At 43.2% G+C, this 24,820-nt stretch overlaps 1 protein-coding gene across 5 annotated transcripts in view; it reads left to right on the forward strand.

Annotated features, from left to right (window-relative positions):
- The window catches only part of LOC310922192 (mothers against decapentaplegic homolog 2-like), a 90,249-nt gene that overhangs the window by 50,041 nt on the left and 15,388 nt on the right, over positions 1 to 24,820 (forward strand). For all 5 annotated transcript variants that reach the window (XM_083882609.1, XM_083882613.1, XM_083882610.1 and 2 more), the window contains 3 exons: positions 10,159 to 10,248; positions 11,390 to 11,583; positions 12,086 to 12,220. In XM_083882609.1, coding sequence (XP_083738735.1) covers positions 10,159 to 10,248; positions 11,390 to 11,583; positions 12,086 to 12,220 — 419 coding nt within the window. The remainder of the gene's footprint in view (positions 1 to 10,158; positions 10,249 to 11,389; positions 11,584 to 12,085; positions 12,221 to 24,820) is intronic.

The following is a 24,820-nucleotide window of genomic DNA, read 5'->3' on the forward strand; positions in this document are numbered from 1 at the left end:
TATCCTGAGGACAACTTGTCCTGATATTAAAGACTGAGGCAAAGAAGGCATTAAATACCTCTGCCTTTTCTTTATACCCTGACGCTACACCACCCTCTGCATTCAATAAATGGAGACTCTCCTTGACCCTCCCTTTGCTGCAAATGTATTTATAGAAACTTTTTGTTGTCTCTAACTGCAGCAGCCAAATCAAGTTCTAGTTGGGCTTTTGTCCTTCTCATCTTCTCCCTATATATGTCCCTCGTGATATCCTTATAGTCCTCCCAAGTTATCTGACCCTCCTTCCAGAGATGATAGACTCTTTTTTTTCCCCCTTAAGTTCCAGCCTAAATTTTCTGTTTAACCAGGCTGGTCTTTCCCTGACAACTTGTCTTTCTACACATGGGGACAGCCTGCTCCTAAATATTTAACAATTCTTTTTTAAAGCACATCTAGCCTTCTTGGACACCTTTGCCCTTCAGGACTAACTCCCCAGGTACTCTGTCAATAAATGTCCTTAACAGGCCAAAGACTGCCCACCAGAAGTCCAAGGTGGAATTTGGCAGACTTGGTAGGAACTGTCTGTGCTGAATATAATATTGTATGTAAGCCAATGGACTATATTACACCTAAGCTTGTCGAATCAGGCTTTCCTATTACTATTGTCTTTGAGACCCTCTCTGAACTAGTTCCAAAAGTTTGGTATGTTTCCCTCCCAGCTGTTTTTGAAACTTAGGTGCATCAGGAAGAAGATAACTGGTATGAGAGGAAGGATTCTGTTCTTTCATCCATCAATTTGTTGATCATTTTCTCAAAGTTAGTATCAGTGGAGTGTAATGGGACAGTGCCTTCACAGGAGCTTCACCAGTGATGAACCAAAAAATAACCCCACAAAAAACCCCAACCAACCAAACAAAAACCAATTAGTATGCAAGGTACAGATCTTCAATCTGCAGACTTCAACCCATTTTCTCAGGCAAATTTTACACAAGCAGCCATGAGCGATGTTAATGCATTGGCATTTGCCCATTTGTTGTGTGAAAATGGAATTCAATAAATCTAGTGGTCATTTCTTACTGCTCTAACTCTTGTTTGGGTAGCTTGGTGTAGCTCTCAAAGCAAATTCTTCACCTCTTTTCTACCTCCCTGTCCTGAGGTGACTTTGTGATGCTTGTATCCCCAGTTGTCTGTTCTGTTTGTGCTGGATATTAAGTTCTGCACCTTTAAGACTGGTTCCGAGAGCAAACGGGGAGAAGAAGAAGCACACAGTTTGTTTTCAGAAACTGCACTCACTCCTCTGCATTCTGCTCCTGGACTGTGTTGTCTACAGATGGACAGCGAGAGAGAGCTCTCCTTTGCTTTTTAGTTAGTTTTTACCTAGCTGAGGCAGAGAATTTCCCTGGACTGTTTTATCTTCTTTTCCTTGGAACTGTTTAAACCTGTCCTGGACTGAAAACCCAGAAAAACACCCAGAGCTCATGCCTGCGGCCCACTGGGGACCAGGACGGCATTTTCCAGCACTAGAGAGACTGATAAGAGACTGGGTGAGCTGAGCTACAGCCCACAGCAAGGACTTTCTCAATTTTGCCATCTCTCTTCAGAACAGCGAGAGGTTTTGTTGTTTGATATTGTTTATTATTTTTGTGCTTGTGGGCACCTTGATTGTTGAATAAACAATTTTTCCTTTTTTCTCTGAGGAAATTTTTTCCTGGAACAATTGGGGGAGGGGCCACTTGAATTTGCTTTCTAGAGGGACCCCATTCAGAGGTTTCCTCCCAAATTTGCCCCAAACCAGGACATATACATTAATGCAATGTGTGATTCAAACCCACGACCCTGAGACTCTCTGGGCACTGACCCCAAATCCCTGGATAAGCCCAGAACACCCCCTGGCAAAGGTAGTAAGTCAGGGTAGTAAGTCCTGTAAATGTTAGGCTGCTGTAAAGGTGTTTATGTCCCTGTGCTAAATAACTTCTCCAGTTCAAGTGAAAACCTGATCATATTTTTTGTTGCATTTCTCTTGTTTAGTTTTGTAGTGGTTTAGGGCAAATTTGGGAGGAAACCTCCTAAGGGGCCCTCCCTCCCCCAACCGGTTCGGAAAGAAAACCTCCTCAGAGAGAAGTGGAAAGAACCCTGTTTATTAAACAGGCAAAGCACTCCCCAGCACAATAAATTTAACAATACCCAAAGACAAGAACTTCGTGCTGCTCTGGAGAGATGACAGATTTGGAAAAGAAGTCCCTCCTGGAGGTGGTTGCTCTGTCTCAGTCCCTCTGGCGCTGGGAAACGTTGCTGCGCAGATCTTGGTGGATTCCAGCTGTAAGCCCCCACGGCGCTCCCCCAGGTCCTCATTCCAGAGAGATTTTTAACAATTCCAAGGGAAGGCAGAAAAAAAACAAGAAAGGAAAGAAAAAAACAGGAGAAGAAAAAGTGAAGCTTCTCCCCCTCTGCTAGCTACACACTAACTAACTAACTACTTAAAAAAAAAAAAAAAAGGGACGAAAAGAAAGAACTCTCAGTTCCGCGCCGTGGGTTGCTGACTCCGACTCTCAAGGCCAGCCGATGGAGGAGAGTTTCTGAAAAAGACTGCCTCTCCCTTCCCCCTACTCTCAGATCCAACACAAGCCAAACAGACGATTGGGGATACAAACATCACTGTAGGACAGTCTTTCAGTGAAAATGTGAGTAAAAACAAACGTCAGGCTCACATCTATAGGGAAGATTTTGCATAAGATTTCTAGAATTTGAAAACTCATCTACTTTTAAACAGATCAGTGGGGTACTGTCATGGTTTACTGAAATTATTTTTTGTTTCAGTCACAGCTCCAGCACTACAAATGCCTCAGAAAATGTAGGGGTAGACAGATTAAATGGAAGAAAGGCTTGTGATTATAAGATGCAGGGAAAAAAAACAAATGGAGACGATTGCCTTGAATGTGGACTTGGCAAACTTGTTAGTGGCTGTAGATTCTTAAAGATATGAAAGATTCAGTAGAAATGTTTGTGGCTCTGTAATATTTCACAAATAAGCAAGCTAAATGTCCAAGATCGTTCTGTAATGATTTCTGTATAATGTGGGCTTTGACTAGTGTGATGATATTTGCATTTCAGGTTTTATTTGCCATTTTTCTAGTGCTACCACTTCAGGTAAAGAGGAGGCTGTCAACTGAACTTGGTGCCTTTTAAGGTCCTTTACAGTTCTGCTTTCTGAGACTGAAGAAGAAGAAAATTATATTTAGCAACTTCTGTACAGAGTTTCTGGTACTTCATATGTAAATATCTTTGAAGTGTTTCTGATGGTGTGCCATTCACAAACCTGGGAATTGTGTGGAAGAAGAGTAATTGGCATGGCCCAGTGCTGGGGAATGTCCTAGCTGCTTTCTAGCATAAATGATCACGTCCCAGGGCATGGGAATATTTCTGGACAAGACTTAACTTATGAGTACAGATGTTAATCTTTGATTCTCCTAAATTCTTTATGGAATAATCTCGGGGATGGTTTCCTCACCCGAGATTTAAGTTGTTTAAAGTCCTTGGCCTTCTAAAAGCCCTGAGTCGCGTTGGTAGAAAAAAGCAAAGTCTTCAAGGTTCCGTTTTCAGGTTTCTCGTGCTGTTTATTATTTGATATCTCAGAATTTTCTGCGCTCCCAGCCGAGGTCTGGACAGCGGCTGGGACATGAGGCGACTGCCCACTGATGGGGCGTCACCTTACATTTATACAGATAACTACGTGTCAGTTATTTACAATTTTATACCAATGCCTAGTGCTCACACTAAAAGGGTCATTTCTACTTTGACCCAATCCACTCTACCTTGTGTCATCACCACCTCAGAAGATGGAAGATGAGGAAGAAGAAGAGGGACACGAGGTACCACCCAAATTCCACCATCTTGTCCCCCATTTACCTCTTTTCTATGAACCCTAAAACTACTGAATTTTTCATCTTCTACTGTGCTAAACTACTGTTTTCACATCCTGGTGGTTTGCAATTTCTCTCTCTGTGTCAGAAGCCTCTCCCATGGACTAAAATCAAACCCGGTGTTTTCCTGGGCTCTGTGCCAAGGTCTCTGAGCCCCCTGGACCGGCTCCACACCCCCCTGTCCAGGGCTCAAATTCCCTTTCCTGGGTCCCAGGTCATTCAAGGGGATGTCCTGGACTCCGACAGAATAAGGCACAGAAAGGACTCTTCACAAGGGGTTTTGGATGCTTCAGAATGGTAGGTTTAGGAGAGAATGCATCCTATTTATTTTGGGACAGTAATTCTATACTCCTGTTTCCCTTTCAGAGGATTTTAGTGGTTATTTAAACATCTTTCAGAATGCAGTCATCTTTCCAGCTCCACCTTTCTGGGATGAATAGATGTGTCTGCCCTCTGTCAGGCTATTGCCTGCATATGAATGAACATATTGTGGTCTTTCTTGGAAGTGCTGTGCATGAAGTATGCTTTTTAGGGTTGTGAGGAATTTCATTCTGATTTAGTCTGTATGTGTGTGAACACATACAAGGAGCCTTGTTTACTGTCTGGGTGATGTAGTGGGGAGACAGTCTTGCATCTCATGCAATGGATCTTTTATGTGAGCAGGAGAGTGGAGAGACCAATATTTCCTCAGATATTTCTTCCAGTGAACAGTAAAAGCTATTTTGAGCTGACTTTATTGATCATATGGGTTGATTTCCTGAAGACTCTTCTGTGTTTGTGGATTATTGGAGTTGAGTATAGTCATAGTGTAGATGAACCGGTAAAACATTTCTATTAATCCTAACTCTAAGCAGACATATATCCTGGAAGATAGCATGTCATGTAAGCTGCTGTATATTAGAGCAGTTTTGCTCTAACTTCTAACTGTTCACTTTTTCTGTACCTCCTGGCCTGCCTTCCCTCCATGGTGTCCTGAGCTTCACTGTAACCTATGACTCTGTTGCAGTCACTTCAGGATATGGTTTGTCTTTCTGTAGGTTATTAAATATGCTGTCAGCTTTGATAGTTTGAATATTTATAGAGAGAAGAGGTTATGAATATAAAATATTGTTCCTATTATTATAAACTAATCAGCCGGATTGAAAATCAAAAAATAAAATTTTTTTCACGTAACACCGGTCTCGGAAAAGCTACAATAAAAAGGACAACTCCGATCCCGGGATCGGAGTCGGGTGAACCTCGGACTGGCCTCTATTGCACCAGTCTCCCCCTGTTCACAAATCCTGCCACCGAAGGGGCAGAGTCGAGGGATTGATGAGATTTCTGAGAAGCCGATATTGAGATGCTCAGTCCTGATGAGCTTGGGCATCTTGTCTTAGATGCATATCTGGTATCAATCATCTAGGCATAACCTGGCTCATCACTCTTGATTGCCCATCTCCGTGGCTGCAGCTCTTTTTCTGTTGTAAATTCGTGCTTCTTCAGAGCCATCCATCCTCTTACAATTGCAAATTAACCTTCCCAGTTGCTGCTGGTGAGTTCTCAATTCTATATTTCTTAATTCCCAAGCACGAATTATTTTATACAGACATTACCCATAACACTATTCATCATGCTTTGTCAGGAACTGTAAAATTTTACTTTTTGTCTTGGTTTTGTGAAAAACGAGGTTCACTTTTTGGTAAATTTTAAGAAATACGTTTAATAAAAAAATTAAGACAATTAGGAGAGAGAAAAAGCCAAGTATGGCTGGCTGGGTGACTTGGCATTTAGCCAAGTCCACACCTTGCTATCTCAGAGACATTCTTTAAATACCCTTTCTATCACAACAGTTTATGAATATTCATATAATTCCATAAACTAGTTTCCATATTCCAGGAACTCTTTTGCATGGTCCCTCCTTGGGTCCGCCTTTTTAGAGCATGCGTGTTTTGTGGCTGTGTCTTCATTATCACCTCCAGCTTGGGCCTTGGTCCGTGCTTTCTTCAGGTGGTAGATGCTGATAGTTGGTATATCAATAGCAGAGTCTTCTTTACATGTTCACTGGATGTTATCCCAACCAAACAGACAGTTTAAGCATACTTACATCAACTACTACCACTATGCCTTAATCTTCTTTTACTAATAGCAGAAATAAAAAACCTATATCCTATATCCTTACCACAACGTTATAGCACACATCTTGCAAAAAGCCAATTTTATAATCCACATTTATAACAGTTTGAAAGACAGGTATCTGCTACGGAAGGGCAGGACCTCCCCAGGAATGGAGAATTCAAATCCCCTCCCTCCAAATTATTATAATTTAGAAAAATTAAAGGGGCTTTCAGCAATAGGAATGGGGGTAGGAATAACAGTTCTTTACTAGTATGTATAACAAAGCAAAACCAACAACAACTACAGCATTAACAACAAAGCAGAACCAAGAACCTTGAGGGCTTTGCTTCACAAAACCCAGGGAAGTTTGGTCTTGGTGCCCCTGCAGGACTCTGAGAGCACCAAGATGGAACAGTGGAAAGTCCCAGGCTGGTGGCTGGAACGGCAGGATGTCCCTGGCAGGCAGGGGCGGGATGTCCCGGCAGGGCAAGGAGGTCCAGGGTCACACTGTAGCACAAAGAGCAGTGCCGAAGAAGCCGCGACAGCGGGGCAGGGCTGGCCCAGCTCCAGCAGGGCAGGCGGAGGAGCTCAGAATTCCAGAGCACGTGAGCAGATGATGCTAGATTTCCCAGGACTGGACTTTCTGGTGACAGTGAACTCCACCCGCAGCAAGCAACAGCCTGGCCGTCCTGTCTCTGACAGCGAGAGCAAGAGAGCAAAGCTGCCCCTAGCTTTGTCCTTTACCTGCCCCAAAACTTGCATTATCTCTCGCTCCAGAGACAAAAGAAGTGTAGTCAGGTGCTACAACTCCTCTCCTTTGGACCCTTTGTTCTGCCTCAGTATCTATAAGCACTCAATAGTTAGTTTCCTAGCAACTTATGGGAAAAATTCTATAAGTAAAAAAAAAGAAACAAATCTAACCCCCAACACTTTGGCATGTGTGGTCTTAAGTCTTGTGCAGCAAATGTGTGGCATGTCATGCTTACACTAGTGATGTACCCCACAACTTTGGGAATGTGTCATCTGTAACAGTGTCAGCTTTGGAGCACTGCTTTGTATAAAGGATCCATTGCTCAAAGGTAATGAGCTGACTGTGTCAATTAATATGCAGCAGGCTTTGTCTGCTGATTGTTCTTCTGATTCAATGTGTGCAATGGTCTGTCTTACAAGCAGCAGTGGTGAATATTTAAGGACACAGTACAGTGTTGGAATGCTCCCTGGCTGTTGTAATAAGTCAGCGGAGACTCCATTATCTTCATGCAGGAAAAGCCCATTCTTTATTTTCACTACTCATTTTATACAGTTTTTACAGACCTCATGTGGAACTTTAATTGGTTAATAGCTTTCTTGCCAATTACTCTACTGATTAGTAAAAGGTATTTTACTTGTCTATCAAATCTCTCTATTCTTGTATTGTTTACATATTTTCTTTACTGATTCTCATGGGACAAATCCCTTGTTATTGCAGATGCATTTGTTTTTCAACCCAAGAATATGTTGTTATGCTAACAAGTTTCCATACCAAGATTGTTTTCACATGGGAACTTGCAAATTGCTTAACTACACTTAGAAGAGATTGTTATAAATGGATTAGCCAAATTAATAATTAAATTGAAATTATTAAATAATCAAAATATGAGTTTTGGAAAAGCCACAAGTGAAACAGTGCCAAGCCCAGGATCAACACTGGGTGAAGAGCAAATCGGACTATATAGCTCCGATTCCCCCGTGGTTCACAAGTTCTGCCTTTGCAGGGTCCTGTTTTATACAGTTTTCTGACTGAACAGGGTTGTTTTTTTTTTTCGTTCTTTTGTCACTCTTGTTTCTTTAGCATATTCATGTATCTTTCTTTCTTGCTGCCGGTCTGCCGAAAAGTTTTCCAGGAAGGGATGAATACTTAATTTCTTTTACTGGAATTTGGTTCGGGAATACACATCTTTGGGGACCATATTATCTGATATTGGCCATATTATCTGATATCGGATGCATATCATGGAGGTGTTGTCAGACGAAAATCCGTTGGAATACACATTTCTGGAGACAGTCTATCCGTGCTTGATGATTCCCTCCTTTCTGGTGCAAATCGCTTTCTTCCCCTGTTACTGGCTTTGTTTTCACAAAGGCTGAAATGTTTAATTCTCCAGCACTAATTATTTTTTAACATATACCACAAGATGATAGGCTAGCTATTAATTTAATAGAGCAGGCCTGATTTTGTAATGCCTTTCTTTTATAATTCTTCTACCCCTCAAGACACGTGGCATCCCACAGGCTTCAGGGCAACTATTTCAATCATTATGCATGTTCTGGCAGTCTACCATCCTAGAGACATCTTAGGAATGTGAAAAAGAGAGTCTATATGCTCTGCTGATATAGTGATGCTCAGGATCCCTCTCTGTCCACTTTCTAGAGATCTGTGATGCTGCCTGTGTCTGAGATACATGTAACTTGCTCAGGAGAGTTGGCTCTTTTGAAGAGATGGATCTAAATCAGAGAATGTGCCTTCTCATCTGACACTGCTGCTCTCTACTAGACAAATGTTCTCTACTAGAAGATTTTACTTGTGTCCGTAATCAGTAAAATGTCAAAGGCCATATTTTATGTAGCAATTTTATTTCTGATAAATGCAGACTGCTGTCTACAATTATAGTCTTATTCCTCATTCGTAGTGTTCATGTAACTCTAGATGAAAAGTAACTCTCAAAAGTTAAATTTTCTGCCATGTATGTTCTTTGGTCAGATAGCCAATTGATATATTTGGGTTGCTGCTCAATTGCATGAACATTTCAGCCTCCCTGGAATGGCACTAAAAATTAGGTGTTTGGGACAGGCAAGAAGGGGACAAGAACCATTAATTCTCTTCAGCAGTTGCCCACACTTATATTTATGTGTTCTTGTTTCATAACACTAATGAATTTTCCCTGCATAGGGAGGAGAAATAAAAATACCTACTTCTCTTCCATTAAGCACTCAATCCAAACTTGTGACTGTATCAGCTAAGTTTAGTAGTTTAAATCGCAACACCTATATTATAAACCAGGAATTTGGTGAACTTGGATTTTTTTCTTTGTGTTGCAACTTTTCAGAGGCTATTAATTTTAAAGGGACTGTAGCACACAGCCAAACTTCAGGCTCTAATTAGGAAATAGAGATATCAGTTGTTTGTGAACCAAATTCTCAGAATTTCTGAAGTCTGAAGTCTAGTCGTATGTCACTTCTATAAAAAAGAAACTGTCCATTTTTAGTGGTCACAAAGCAAGTCTGTGATAGAGCTGAGCTGCATTTATGTTTCTGATTCTGCTTTCAGTTTACAAAGCCATGCTGTTTTCTTGTTTTGTTTAAATCTGATGCTACTTTTAGTTTGTGCCTATGACTGAAGGCTCCTTTGTCTTTACTGTTGTGATCTTGTCCTTAAACCAGTTTGGTAAAAAATTGTCTCTCTTTTCCACCTCCTTAATTTAGCAATTAAAGGTTTGTTTTCCTGTAATTGAATCCTAAAATGCTATACTGTAAAACTATGTTAAACATTCTGTGTTTTGTATACTGTGGAAAAGAATATTTAGTTCTTTAATCAAGGAGAGTACTGAAAACAGTGAGAAGTATTAGCTACAATGTGCTTTTCTTTAAAGTCTGAATTTTTACTCTTTTGGGGAAAGCAGCAAATTAGTATGTGCATGGAGAATGAGATTAATGCTTAAGTGGTGGTACCTGAAAGTTAGATTGTGATGTTCAGTTTCAGATATACACAGCATTTGTTTGAAGTCTTAGGAAAGCTTATGTTTAAAAACAAACAAAAAGACCCCAAGAAACAAACCCAGAAACTACCCTTTAAAACTGATTTTTTTAAGAGCTAGGCTGAATAAGTTTTTCCTGTTTTAAGTAATGTTACAACTGTACTGACTACTTAAAAGCAGAGAACTTGTTCAACTTTTAAAAACATTTATCATTTACCTTGAATCACTTGTTCCATTTTGATAGCCTCCTTCATATAGAAAATATAGCATGCGATGTCAGTATAAATGCAAGTCTAACAATGCTCTATCTTCTATGTGAAAGGAAGTATTCTGTATGTTTTTCCATGTTTGACACCATAATGTTTTGAATAACCATGTTCCATATTCATATCAATTTTTTGTTTTTGTTTTCAATTTATTATGCACAGCACTTGTTCTGAAATTTGGGGACTGAGTACACCAAACATGATAGATCAGTGGGATACAACAGGCCTTTACAGCTTCTCTGAACAAACCAGGTGAATATTCTGCCCTCTTGCATCATAGAAATCTTGTGGGAGGGATTGGCTTTGGAGGGTCTGTAACGGGATACTTTAGCTGTAAAATAGACTAAAATGCTTCCTAGGCCTCTCATGGTACAGCATTTTAAGATATTTGCTTGCCAGTGTAGAAAACCAAGTGTTATCAGCTGATGTTTTGACCAATGAAACTCTAATTCTGCAATATTGATTTTTCATGACAGTGCTATTGAAAGAATGGGAAGACTTGTTAAATGCAAGCTCTAATATGATTTGATATTTATATTAACAAAGTTGGGAAGCTTGATTCTTTAGGCCTACTCTTTTAAAGTATTTAAACTGCTTTGTATGTCACAAGCTTTCAGTTAAATCTTGCTAATTGGCTCGGATATGAGCTACTAAAAAATTATTTTAAATTCTTCAGTAGCTAATGGCAGGCAAATTCTAAACAGGGTTTTTATTTTTTCATGTCACATTACTTGATTTGTGTATTGAGGTTTGTCTCCCATCCCATAACAATCATAAACATCTGTATTTGTGTAAGCATATGCCGTCTGTCTTAAAACTAGTAAAATGATTTCAGATGGTAGTAAGGCAGACGAAGTCAAGAAGATAAACTGTACAGTCCTTAAAAGATGTGCATTCATGCTTTTTGCATTACAGTTATACTACCATGTGGATCACTTGGGTAGCTGACTGCTTATAGGCTTATTTGCAGTCCTGTGAGAATTCTTAAACTTAAAGCCATAAAGCATCTATGCCATAGCAAAGCTTTGAAGTTTAGTAATGGAAGGGACCATTAACTGTGTGATTTTATTATTTTTTTTAACAACTCTCTTCTGCATTTAAAAAAATATATGAAGCAATCATCCTAAATAGTTGGTTGGAGGTAAAGTGGCTTTTAATGAATTCTAAATTTACTGGCAATGATTTGAGCAACTCAAATATAAGTTAAGAGACTACTGATATGATCATTTTTATCACATTTGAAGCCTTTCAACAAGAGTATAAATGTCACTAGCAGTATCAATCCACTGAATTCTTAGAATGAATAAACTCCCCATCCCATGTGTGTACACTCTTGCTTGAGTGACTAAGAGCATGCAGTCTGTAAAAACTTTTTAACATCTTTCCCCTCCAGATCTCTCGATGGCCGTCTACAGGTATCTCATCGTAAAGGATTGCCGCATGTTATTTACTGTCGTTTGTGGCGCTGGCCAGATCTTCACAGTCACCATGAACTTAAATCAATTGAAAACTGTGAATATGCTTTTAATCTTAAAAAGGATGAAGTATGTGTAAACCCTTACCACTACCAGAGGGTGGAGACACCAGGTAGGAAGACTACTTCTGACTTTGTATAGCATCTGTACGTACTTGATCAGCATAATATTATAAGTGAAAAAGAGAAAGATGATGCTTTCTCTTGCCAAAAGTACAAGATTCTTAGAGATAAAGCTTTTGAGAAAACTACCCCTGATAGCTTTTAATAGTAAAGTTACTGAAAAATCTTTAAGAATAGGGAGATACCTTTACCCCTGATAAACATTTCCAGGACCACTAGTAGTTTCCAGATGGCTAAATACAACCCAGACTTAAAAGGAGAACAGAGGTGATTCACCTTTCCTAATGTGGAATAGTCTTACTCAAGAGGCACTTCAGGAATCTGTTTCTACCACTAGCAGTACAATCGTAATACTAGCAGTACTGAGATTCAGAAAATTTCAAAACATCTGAAGAAATTGTTAGATGATTTAGATATAGATTTTTTTCCTTTTAACTCACAGAAGCGTGCATTTTGAGGGTCTTATTAATGCTTTGAATTTTGATTTTCCAGTCTTGCCTCCTGTACTAGTGCCACGGCACACTGAGATTCTAACAGAACTGCCGCCTCTTGATGACTATACCCATTCCATTCCTGAAAACACTAACTTTCCAGCTGGAATTGAACCACAGAGCAATTACATACCAGGTATTTTCTTAACTTTCACTGTAAACAGTACATTTAACATTGTGCTGGTGAAAAAAGATGGTAATTTTATGCTCCTGAGTGATCAAATTAATTGCAAGATGTGTCAATAAGTTAAATCTAGTTGATTTTGTGTATTAGTTCCAATGGAACTGTTAAAAACCACCTTGCAAGCACTGGGTGGGGGATCTTTCAAGAATTGGGAGCAGCATCTGGCAAAGGCCACCTGGTTGATTAACACCTGCAGCTCCACCAACAGAGCAGGCCCTGCCCAGTCTGAGCTCCTACATACAGTAGATGGAGATAAAGTCCCAGTGGTGCATGCCAAAGGTTTGTCAGGGAAGGCAGTTTGGATCAGTTCTGCCTCAAGTACAGACAAACCCATCCGTGGGATTGTCTTTGCTCAGGGACCAGGTTGCACATGGTGGATAATGCAGAAGAATGGAAAGAGATCTGATTGTTGGGTGAGAACCATGTGTAAATATCACTGTTTCCTGAATGTCACTGCCATTGGCTACATATAGCTGTATATTGTTTTTATATAGATATATATATGTATAATGTATGTTTGTATAACTAGAATTTCTTTTTGTTTTGGTAATAATATGATGATATGGGGATAAGGGGTGGAATGCCCTAGGGTGACTTTATGATGCTTGTATCCCAAATCATCTGTTCTGTCTGTGTTGGATATTGAGTTCTGTGCCTTTAAGACTGGTTTTGAGAGTGAAGCATGGAGAAGAAGCGCACCGTTTGTTTTGGAGAAACTGCTCACTCCTCCACATTCCTTCTCTGGAGAGTGTTCGTCTGAGGCACAGACAGCAGCGGGACAGAGATCTCTTGTGCTTTTAGTTAGTTTTAGCTAGCTAGGGCAGAGAAGTTCCCTGGACTGTTTTTTTTTCTTTTTTCTTGGGACTGTTTAAACCTGCTCCGGACTGAAAGACCCAGAAGAGCACCAGGAACTCACACCTGCTGCATCCCACCGGGGCCTGGACCTCCGGAGGGACTGATAAGAGACCGAGCAAGCTGAGCTACCCACGGCAAGACCTTTCTGAATTTACCATCTCACTTCAGAGCAACAAAAGGTTTTATTGTTTGATATTGTTCATTCTTTGTGCTTGTGGGCACTTTGTTTGTTAAATAAATAGTTTTTTCCACTTTTCTCCGAGGAAGTTCTTTCCTGGACTAGTTGGGGGAGGGGCCATTTGGGTTTGCTTCCCGGAGGGACCCTATTCTGGGGTTTCCTCCCAAATTTTCCCTAAACCAGGACAATTCATTTTTTATTGGTGCCCAGTGTGTGGCTCAAGAGAGTGGAAAAACCTTGTACTGATTGCATTTTGGTTGTACTTTGTGTGGGGATAAAGCAGTTAGTAGCCATGTTGCTCCTTGAATATATAATGTCTCTTGGAATGGAGTCCTTTCTGTGTTTCTGTTCCCTAGGCTTTTTTGAGGTTTTAATACCTTTCTGGTCCCTAGGTTTGTTTTCTTATCTGGAAATACCCCCAGTGTTGTCCCTAACACATAGCTTTTACAGTAGAGATGCACGAATTAGGATGGCTGTTTTGTTGGGCTCGGTGGTAATGATTTATAGGAAGGTTATAAAGGTACTGGAGTTTGTTCCAGGTATGTTTGATTTATGGTTTCTTCGTCCTACCCTGCGTCATAGTTCCAGCATCATGTTTTGGGGATTTATTAGTAATTGCACCCAGTTTGTTAGAGGAGTAGTAGGGGATGAAGCTTTTCAGCCTTTCCTGTCCCTCTTCTCTTTTGAATTGGTTACATCACTTTTGGAGAATGTTCAGTGTCCCCTGAATGTTAAAGAGGCCACCTTCCTGGTATTTAGTCTGGTAAGCTTCCTCTATATGGTCTGTAGCTTGTCTAGAATGAGGACTGAGATGTCCAGAAGAGCTGATGAGGCCCCTGACCCAGAAGTAGGCCCAGGTATGGAAAATCCTGAATGGTGTGGAGAATGGGAGAGAATGGGCTGAACCCTGAAGGAGTTTTCTGATCCCGCAGCTTGGGAATTTTTCATGTGAACAAATTCAGAACCCAGATGAGGTGGGGGAAATATCTGGAAGAGAACTGCCATGATGACTCTAAGGAGAAAAAGCTCATTGCAATAAGCTGGGCCCTGGCATATGCTTATCACACGCGGCTTGATATTGTAGGGGAGCAGATAGAGGCAGGGGGGAAGGAAGATAAATCAGCAGCTACCCCAGTCACTCAGGCTGCAGCCAACACCCCAGTTACTCAGGTTGTAGGTAAACCAGACAGTGAGCCTAAGACACTGGCAGTTGCTAATGGAAAGAAGCATACACACAAAACCGATCAACCAGTGGACAGTGATCTAGGTGAAGGACCCTCAATGCTTCCCGACACCCAATCAGAAGCCGAAGCAACAGACACACGATCAGAAGCCGAATCAACTGGCACAAGATCAGGAGCCCAACAAACTGGCACAAGACCAAACCAATCGACCAGTGGATGACGATGACCCAGGAGAAGGACCTTCACCAAAATCAGAAGCCAAAGCATCTGGCACAGGATCAGAAGCCAATATTAATTCCATTTCCCTGAAGGACCTTTGTGGCATAAGAAAGCATTATACTCAATGACCTGATGAATCTATATTTAGTTGGAGAGTCTGTCTTTGGGATGCTGCAGGCAAGGCTACAATTCTGGACAGCACTGAAGCGAGGCATTTGGGATCCCTATCACATGATCCGGTTATTGACCAAGGAATGATAAGGGAGGCTCATCCTTGCAGTCTCTGGGAACAGGTCCTGGGAAGTGTGGCAGAAAGATATCTGTGTGCAGATGATCTCTGTATTCAGCAAACCTAGTGGAAGCCCATAGAACAAGGGATTCAACGCTTGAGAGAAATGGCAGTGGTGGAGATTGTCCTCTCAGATGACGTAAACACTAGGAACCCAGACTTAGTACCATGTACACCCGTGATGTGGCAAAAACTTGTACGATTGGGCCACAAGAATACTCTTTTGCTTTAGCAGTAATGAAGCAGGATGACATGGGGGAGACCATGCTGGATATGGCAAAGAAGCTCCGAGCATATGCAGATGCCATGCATGGTCCAACATGCAAGAATCACAGCTGTGGAAACCCGTCTGCAGAAATTAGAAGACAAGGTAGAGGAGAACCACAAGAAAGTCAGGGAGGAGATTAAAGGGAACCTTCTCCAAGTCTCTGCATTACAAGTCAGAGGTTCTGGCACCAAATGCAGATGTTCCTCAGATAGGGAGAGAAGGGACACCCTATGAGCTGAGCTGTGGTCATTACTGTGTGATTGTGGAGAAAATATGAGTAGATGGGATGGAAAATCTACTGCTGCTCTGGCACAATGGGTGCGTGAATTGAAGGAAGGCAAGACCCAGAGAGGAAGTTCCACCAAAAAGGAAGCAGCTCCAGTTACCCAGGGAAAGACAGATAACCAGGCTTACAGGGGCCCTGCCTCTAGCCAGGTAGAGGCTAGGGAAAATTGCGTTTTTTGGACTGTGTGGATTCGTTGGCCTGGCACATTAGAACCACAAAAATATAAGGCCTTGGTTGACACTGGTGCGCAGTGCACAATACTCCCATCAAACCATGTGGGGGATGAATCTGTTTCTATTGCTGGTGTGACAGGGGGATCGCAGGATTTTACTTTGGTGGAAGCTGATGTGAGCCTGACAGGAAATGAGTGGAAGAGATGCTCTATTGTGATTGGCCAAGAGGCCCCATGCATTTTGGGCATAAACTTCCTCCAAAATTGATATTACAACGACCCAAAAGGATTCAAGTGAGCATTCTGGATAGCAGCTGTAGAGACAGAGGGTGTTAAGCAATTGAACACCTTGCCTGGACTATCAGAGAACCCATCTGCAGTAGGACTTCTGAAGAGAGAAGAGCAACGAGTGCCAATTGCCACTTCGACAGTGCATCGCCGACAGTACAGAACAACTCGAGATGCTGTGATCCCCATCCACAAGATGATCCGTGAGCGGGAAAGCCAATGGGTGGTCAGCAAAACACACTCACCCTTCAACAGCCCCATTTGGCCTGTGCACAAATATGAAGGAGAATGGAGATTGACTGTGGCCTCTCATGCCTTGAATGAAGTGACTCCACCATTGAGCGCTGCTGTGCCAGACATGTTAGAGCTCCAGTACGAGCTGGAGTCCAAGGCAGCGAGGTGGTATGCCACTACTGACATTGCCAATGCATTTTTCTCCATTCCTTTGGCAGCAGAATGCAGGCTTCAGTTTGCCTTCACATGGAGGGGTGTGCAGTACACCTGGAACCAATTGTGCCAGGGGTGGAAGCACAGTCCTACCATCTCCCATGGACTGATTCAGACTGCACTAGAAAAGGATGAGGCTCCAGAACATCTGCAGTACATTGATAACATCATTGTGTGGGGGAATACTGCAGCAGAAGTGTTTGAGAAAGGAGAGAAGATCATCCAGATTCTCCTGAAAGCCTTTTTTGTCATCAAGAAGAGTAAAGTTAAGGGACCTGCCCTAGAGATCCAGTTCCAGGGAATAAAGTGGCAAGATGCACGGTGTCAGATTCCTACTGATGTCATCAACAAGATCACAGCAATGTCTCTACCAACATACAAGGAGACACAAGCTTTCTTAGGTGTCATAGGTTTTTGGAGAATGCATATTCCTGAGTAGAGCCAGATTGTGAGCCCTCTCTACCTGATCACCTGCAAGAAGAACACTTACCAGTGGAGCCCTGAACAGCAACACGCTTTTGCCCAGATCAAGCAGGAGATCGCTCATGCAGTAGCCCTTGGCCCAGTCAGGACAGGACCAGATGTGAAGAATGTGCTTTACTCTGCAGCCGGGAGCCATGGTCTGTCCTAGAGCCTTTGGCAGAAGGTGCCTGGGGAGACTCGAGGCCGGCCACTGGGATTCTGGAGTCAAAGCTACAGAGGGTCTGAAGCCAACTACACTCCAACAGAGAAGGAAATTTTATCAGCCTATGAAGGAGTCTGAGCTGCCTCAAAGGTAATAGGCACTGAAACAAAACTCTTCCTGGCACCCCGACTACCAGTGCTGGGGTGGATGTTTAAAGCAAAGGTTCCCTCTACCCACCATGCCACCAATGCCACATGGACCAAGTGGATTGCTCATCACACAACACGCCCGTATTGGACAACTGAATCGCCCTGGGATTTTGGAGATAATTACAAATTGGCCTGAAGGTGAAAATTTTAGTCTCACAGATGAAGAGGAACAAGAGCAAGTGATACATGCTGAAGAAGCTCCACCGTACAACCAACTGCCAGCAGAAGAAACATGTTACGTTCTTTTACAGATAGTACTTGTTGCATTGTAGGGGTGAAACATAAGTGGAAAGCAGTCATATGGAGCCCCACATGACAGGTCGCACAAGCTACTGAAGGAGTAGGTGGGTCAGGCCAACTTGCTGAACTCAAAGCTGTTCAATTTGCCCTGGACATTGCTGAAAGAGAGAAGTGGCCAAAGCTCTAGCTTTATACTGATTCATGGATGATAGCCAATGCTCTGTGGGGATGGTTGGAGAACTGGAAAAAGGCTAATTGGCAGCGTAGAGGAAAACCGATTTGGGCTGCTGAAGAATGAAAAGATATCACTACCAGGGTAGGGAAACTACCTGTGAAAGTCCACTATGTAGATGCCCATGTCCCCAAGAGTAGAGCTAATGAGGAGAACCAAAACAATGAGCAGGTAGATCAGGCTGCAAAGATAGAGGTGTCAAAGATAGACTTAGATTGGCAACACAAGGGAGAGTTGTTCCTAGCTCAATGGGCTCATGATGCCTCAGGTCATCAGGGCAGAGATGCCACCTATAAGTGGGCACAAGACCGAGGGGTGGATCTAACCATGGACAGTATTTCTCAGGTTATCCATGACTGTGAGATGTGCGCTGTGATCAAGCAGGCCAAACGGGTGAAGCCTCTATGGTATGGTAGGCAGTGGTCCAAATATAAGTATGGAGAGGCCTGGCAGATTGATTATATTACACTGCCCCAGACATGCCAAGGTAAGCGCTATGTACTCACAATGGTAGAAGCCACCATAGGATGGCTGGAAACCTACCCTGTGCCTCACGCTACGGCCCGAAAACCCATTCTAGGCCTTGAAAAGCAAGTCCTTTTGAGGCATGGTACCCCTGAGAGGATTGAGTCAGACAATGGGACTCATTTCAAGAATACCCTTATCAACACCTCGGCTAGGAAACACGGCATTGACTGGGTGTACCATATCCCCTACCATGCACCACCTGCAGGCAAAGTGGAGAGGTGTAATGGACTGTTAAAAACCATCTTGCAAGCACTGGGTGGGGGATCTTTCAAGAATTGGGAGCAGCATCTGGCAAAGGCCACCTGGTTGATTAACACCTGCAGCTCCACCAACAGAGCAGGCCCTGCCCAGTCTGAGCTCCTACATACAGTAGATGGAGATAAAGTCCCAGTGGTGCATGCCAAAGGTTTGTCAGGGAAGGCAGTTTGGATCAGTTCTGCCTCAAGTACAGACAAACCCATCCGTGGGATTGTCTTTGCTCAGGGACCAGGTTGCACATGGTGGATAATGCAGAAGAATGGAAAGAGATCTGATTGTTGGGTGAGAACCATGTGTAAATATCACTGTTTCCTGAATGTCACTGCCATTGGCTACATATAGCTGTATATTGTTTTTATATAGATATATATATGTATAATGTATGTTTGTATAACTAGAATTTCTTTTTGTTTTGGTAATAATATGATGATATGGGGATAAGGGGTGGAATGCCCTAGGGTGACTTTATGATGCTTGTATCCCAAATCATCTGTTCTGTCTGTGTTGGATATTGAGTTCTGTGCCTTTAAGACTGGTTTTGAGAGTGAAGCATGGAGAAGAAGCGCACCGTTTGTTTTGGAGAAACTGCTCACTCCTCCACATTCCTTCTCTGGAGAGTGTTCGTCTGAGGCACAGACAGCAGCGGGACAGAGATCTCTTGTGCTTTTAGTTAGTTTTAGCTAGCTAGGGCAGAGAAGTTCCCTGGACTGTTTTTTTTTCTTTTTTCTTGGGACTGTTTAAACCTGCTCCGGACTGAAAGACCCAGAAGAGCACCAGGAACTCACACCTGCTGCATCCCACCGGGGCCTGGACCTCCGGAGGGACTGATAAGAGACCGAGCAAGCTGAGCTACCCACGGCAAGACCTTTCTGAATTTACCATCTCACTTCAGAGCAACAAAAGGTTTTATTGTTTGATATTGTTCATTCTTTGTGCTTGTGGGCACTTTGTTTGTTAAATAAATAGTTTTTTCCACTTTTCTCCGAGGAAGTTCTTTCCTGGACTAGTTGGGGGAGGGGCCATTTGGGTTTGCTTCCCGGAGGGACCCTATTCTGGGGTTTCCTCCCAAATTTTCCCTAAACCAGGACAATTCATTTTTTATTGGTGCCCAGTGTGTGGCTCAAGAGAGTGGAAAAACCTTGTACTGATTGCATTTTGGTTGTACTTTGTGTGGGGATAAAGCAGTTAGTAGCCATGTTGCTCCTTGAATATATAATGTCTCTTGGAATGGAGTCCTTTCTGTGTTTCTGTTCCCTAGGCTTTTTTGAGGTTTTAATACCTTTCTGGTCCCTAGGTTTGTTTTCTTATCTGGAAATACCCCCAGTGTTGTCCCTAACACATAGCTTTTACAGTAGAGATGCACGAATTAGGATGGCTGTTTTGTTGGGCTCGGTGGTAATGATTTATAGGAAGGTTATAAAGGTACTGGAGTTTGTTCCAGGTATGTTTGATTTATGGTTTCTTCGTCCTACCCTGCGTCATAGTTCCAGCATCATGTTTTGGGGATTTATTAGTAATTGCACCCAGTTTGTTAGAGGAGTAGTAGGGGATGAAGCTTTTCAGCCTTTCCTGTCCCTCTTCTCTTTTGAATTGGTTACATCACTTTTGGAGAATGTTCAGTGTCCCCTGAATGTTAAAGAGGCCACCTTCCTGGTATTTAGTCTGGTAAGCTTCCTCTATATGGTCTGTAGCTTGTCTAGAATGAGGACTGAGATGTCCAGAAGAGCTGATGAGGCCCCTGACCCAGAAGTAGGCCCAGGTATGGAAAATCCTGAATGGTGTGGAGAATGGGAGAGAATGGGCTGAACCCTGAAGGAGTTTTCTGATCCCGCAGCTTGGGAATTTTTCATGTGAACAAATTCAGAACCCAGATGAGGTGGGGGAAATATCTGGAAGAGAACTGCCATGATGACTCTAAGGAGAAAAAGCTCATTGCAATAAGCTGGGCCCTGGCATATGCTTATCACACGCGGCTTGATATTGTAGGGGAGCAGATAGAGGCAGGGGGGAAGGAAGATAAATCAGCAGCTACCCCAGTCACTCAGGCTGCAGCCAACACCCCAGTTACTCAGGTTGTAGGTAAACCAGACAGTGAGCCTAAGACACTGGCAGTTGCTAATGGAAAGAAGCATACACACAAAACCGATCAACCAGTGGACAGTGATCTAGGTGAAGGACCCTCAATGCTTCCCGACACCCAATCAGAAGCCGAAGCAACAGACACACGATCAGAAGCCGAATCAACTGGCACAAGATCAGGAGCCCAACAAACTGGCACAAGACCAAACCAATCGACCAGTGGATGACGATGACCCAGGAGAAGGACCTTCACCAAAATCAGAAGCCAAAGCATCTGGCACAGGATCAGAAGCCAATATTAATTCCATTTCCCTGAAGGACCTTTGTGGCATAAGAAAGCATTATACTCAATGACCTGATGAATCTATATTTAGTTGGAGAGTCTGTCTTTGGGATGCTGCAGGCAAGGCTACAATTCTGGACAGCACTGAAGCGAGGCATTTGGGATCCCTATCACATGATCCGGTTATTGACCAAGGAATGATAAGGGAGGCTCATCCTTGCAGTCTCTGGGAACAGGTCCTGGGAAGTGTGGCAGAAAGATATCTGTGTGCAGATGATCTCTGTATTCAGCAAACCTAGTGGAAGCCCATAGAACAAGGGATTCAACGCTTGAGAGAAATGGCAGTGGTGGAGATTGTCCTCTCAGATGACGTAAACACTAGGAACCCAGACTTAGTACCATGTACACCCGTGATGTGGCAAAAACTTGTACGATTGGGCCACAAGAATACTCTTTTGCTTTAGCAGTAATGAAGCAGGATGACATGGGGGAGACCATGCTGGATATGGCAAAGAAGCTCCGAGCATATGCAGATGCCATGCATGGTCCAACATGCAAGAATCACAGCTGTGGAAACCCGTCTGCAGAAATTAGAAGACAAGGTAGAGGAGAACCACAAGAAAGTCAGGGAGGAGATTAAAGGGAACCTTCTCCAAGTCTCTGCATTACAAGTCAGAGGTTCTGGCACCAAATGCAGATGTTCCTCAGATAGGGAGAGAAGGGACACCCTATGAGCTGAGCTGTGGTCATTACTGTGTGATTGTGGAGAAAATATGAGTAGATGGGATGGAAAATCTACTGCTGCTCTGGCACAATGGGTGCGTGAATTGAAGGAAGGCAAGACCCAGAGAGGAAGTTCCACCAAAAAGGAAGCAGCTCCAGTTACCCAGGGAAAGACAGATAACCAGGCTTACAGGGGCCCTGCCTCTAGCCAGGTAGAGGCTAGGGAAAATTGCGTTTTTTGGACTGTGTGGATTCGTTGGCCTGGCACATTAGAACCACAAAAATATAAGGCCTTGGTTGACACTGGTGCGCAGTGCACAATACTCCCATCAAACCATGTGGGGGATGAATCTGTTTCTATTGCTGGTGTGACAGGGGGATCGCAGGATTTTACTTTGGTGGAAGCTGATGTGAGCCTGACAGGAAATGAGTGGAAGAGATGCTCTATTGTGATTGGCCAAGAGGCCCCATGCATTTTGGGCATAAACTTCCTCCAAAATTGATATTACAACGACCCAAAAGGATTCAAGTGAGCATTCTGGATAGCAGCTGTAGAGACAGAGGGTGTTAAGCAATTGAACACCTTGCCTGGACTATCAGAGAACCCATCTGCAGTAGGACTTCTGAAGAGAGAAGAGCAACGAGTGCCAATTGCCACTTCGACAGTGCATCGCCGACAGTACAGAACAACTCGAGATGCTGTGATCCCCATCCACAAGATGATCCGTGAGCGGGAAAGCCAATGGGTGGTCAGCAAAACACACTCACCCTTCAACAGCCCCATTTGGCCTGTGCACAAATATGAAGGAGAATGGAGATTGACTGTGGCCTCTCATGCCTTGAATGAAGTGACTCCACCATTGAGCGCTGCTGTGCCAGACATGTTAGAGCTCCAGTACGAGCTGGAGTCCAAGGCAGCGAGGTGGTATGCCACTACTGACATTGCCAATGCATTTTTCTCCATTCCTTTGGCAGCAGAATGCAGGCTTCAGTTTGCCTTCACATGGAGGGGTGTGCAGTACACCTGGAACCAATTGTGCCAGGGGTGGAAGCACAGTCCTACCATCTCCCATGGACTGATTCAGACTGCACTAGAAAAGGATGAGGCTCCAGAACATCTGCAGTACATTGATAACATCATTGTGTGGGGGAATACTGCAGCAGAAGTGTTTGAGAAAGGAGAGAAGATCATCCAGATTCTCCTGAAAGCCTTTTTTGTCATCAAGAAGAGTAAAGTTAAGGGACCTGCCCTAGAGATCCAGTTCCAGGGAATAAAGTGGCAAGATGCACGGTGTCAGATTCCTACTGATGTCATCAACAAGATCACAGCAATGTCTCTACCAACATACAAGGAGACACAAGCTTTCTTAGGTGTCATAGGTTTTTGGAGAATGCATATTCCTGAGTAGAGCCAGATTGTGAGCCCTCTCTACCTGGTCACCTGCAAGAAGAACACTTACCAGTGGAGCCCTGAACAGCAACACGCTTTTGCCCAGATCAAGCAGGAGATCGCTCATGCAGTAGCCCTTGGCCCAGTCAGGACAGGACCAGATGTGAAGAATGTGCTTTACTCTGCAGCCGGGAGCCATGGTCTGTCCTAGAGCCTTTGGCAGAAGGTGCCTGGGGAGACTCGAGGCCGGCCACTGGGATTCTGGAGTCAAAGCTACAGAGGGTCTGAAGCCAACTACACTCCAACAGAGAAGGAAATTTTATCAGCCTATGAAGGAGTCTGAGCTGCCTCAAAGGTAATAGGCACTGAAACAAAACTCTTCCTGGCACCCCGACTACCAGTGCTGGGGTGGATGTTTAAAGCAAAGGTTCCCTCTACCCACCATGCCACCAATGCCACATGGACCAAGTGGATTGCTCATCACACAACACGCCCGTATTGGACAACTGAATCGCCCTGGGATTTTGGAGATAATTACAAATTGGCCTGAAGGTGAAAATTTTAGTCTCACAGATGAAGAGGAACAAGAGCAAGTGATACATGCTGAAGAAGCTCCACCGTACAACCAACTGCCAGCAGAAGAAACATGTTACGTTCTTTTACAGATAGTACTTGTTGCATTGTAGGGGTGAAACATAAGTGGAAAGCAGTCATATGGAGCCCCACATGACAGGTCGCACAAGCTACTGAAGGAGTAGGTGGGTCAGGCCAACTTGCTGAACTCAAAGCTGTTCAATTTGCCCTGGACATTGCTGAAAGAGAGAAGTGGCCAAAGCTCTAGCTTTATACTGATTCATGGATGATAGCCAATGCTCTGTGGGGATGGTTGGAGAACTGGAAAAAGGCTAATTGGCAGCGTAGAGGAAAACCGATTTGGGCTGCTGAAGAATGAAAAGATATCACTACCAGGGTAGGGAAACTACCTGTGAAAGTCCACTATGTAGATGCCCATGTCCCCAAGAGTAGAGCTAATGAGGAGAACCAAAACAATGAGCAGGTAGATCAGGCTGCAAAGATAGAGGTGTCAAAGATAGACTTAGATTGGCAACACAAGGGAGAGTTGTTCCTAGCTCAATGGGCTCATGATGCCTCAGGTCATCAGGGCAGAGATGCCACCTATAAGTGGGCACAAGACCGAGGGGTGGATCTAACCATGGACAGTATTTCTCAGGTTATCCATGACTGTGAGATGTGCGCTGTGATCAAGCAGGCCAAACGGGTGAAGCCTCTATGGTATGGTAGGCAGTGGTCCAAATATAAGTATGGAGAGGCCTGGCAGATTGATTATATTACACTGCCCCAGACATGCCAAGGTAAGCGCTATGTACTCACAATGGTAGAAGCCACCATAGGATGGCTGGAAACCTACCCTGTGCCTCACGCTACGGCCCGAAAACCCATTCTAGGCCTTGAAAAGCAAGTCCTTTTGAGGCATGGTACCCCTGAGAGGATTGAGTCAGACAATGGGACTCATTTCAAGAATACCCTTATCAACACCTGGGCTGTAAAACCAAGTGAAGCTGTAGTTTTCTCATAAATGTTTTATGCAGGTATGTTATGAACAAGCTGAAAATTCAGTTCTGGACTCTCTTGAAGAATAAAATTACTTGAAACTCAAATATGTGCAATGTAGAAATTGTATCTATGTTTCTTAAACAGGTCGTTGCTCATGTTTTCTTTAAATGTATCCAGGAATTGAAATGGCATTAAAAATGCAATAAATTTGTTCTCATCTGTTT

This window comes from Zosterops lateralis, assembly GCF_965231275.1.
Source record: "Zosterops lateralis genome assembly, chromosome: W".
NCBI lineage: Eukaryota > Metazoa > Chordata > Aves > Passeriformes > Zosteropidae > Zosterops > Zosterops lateralis.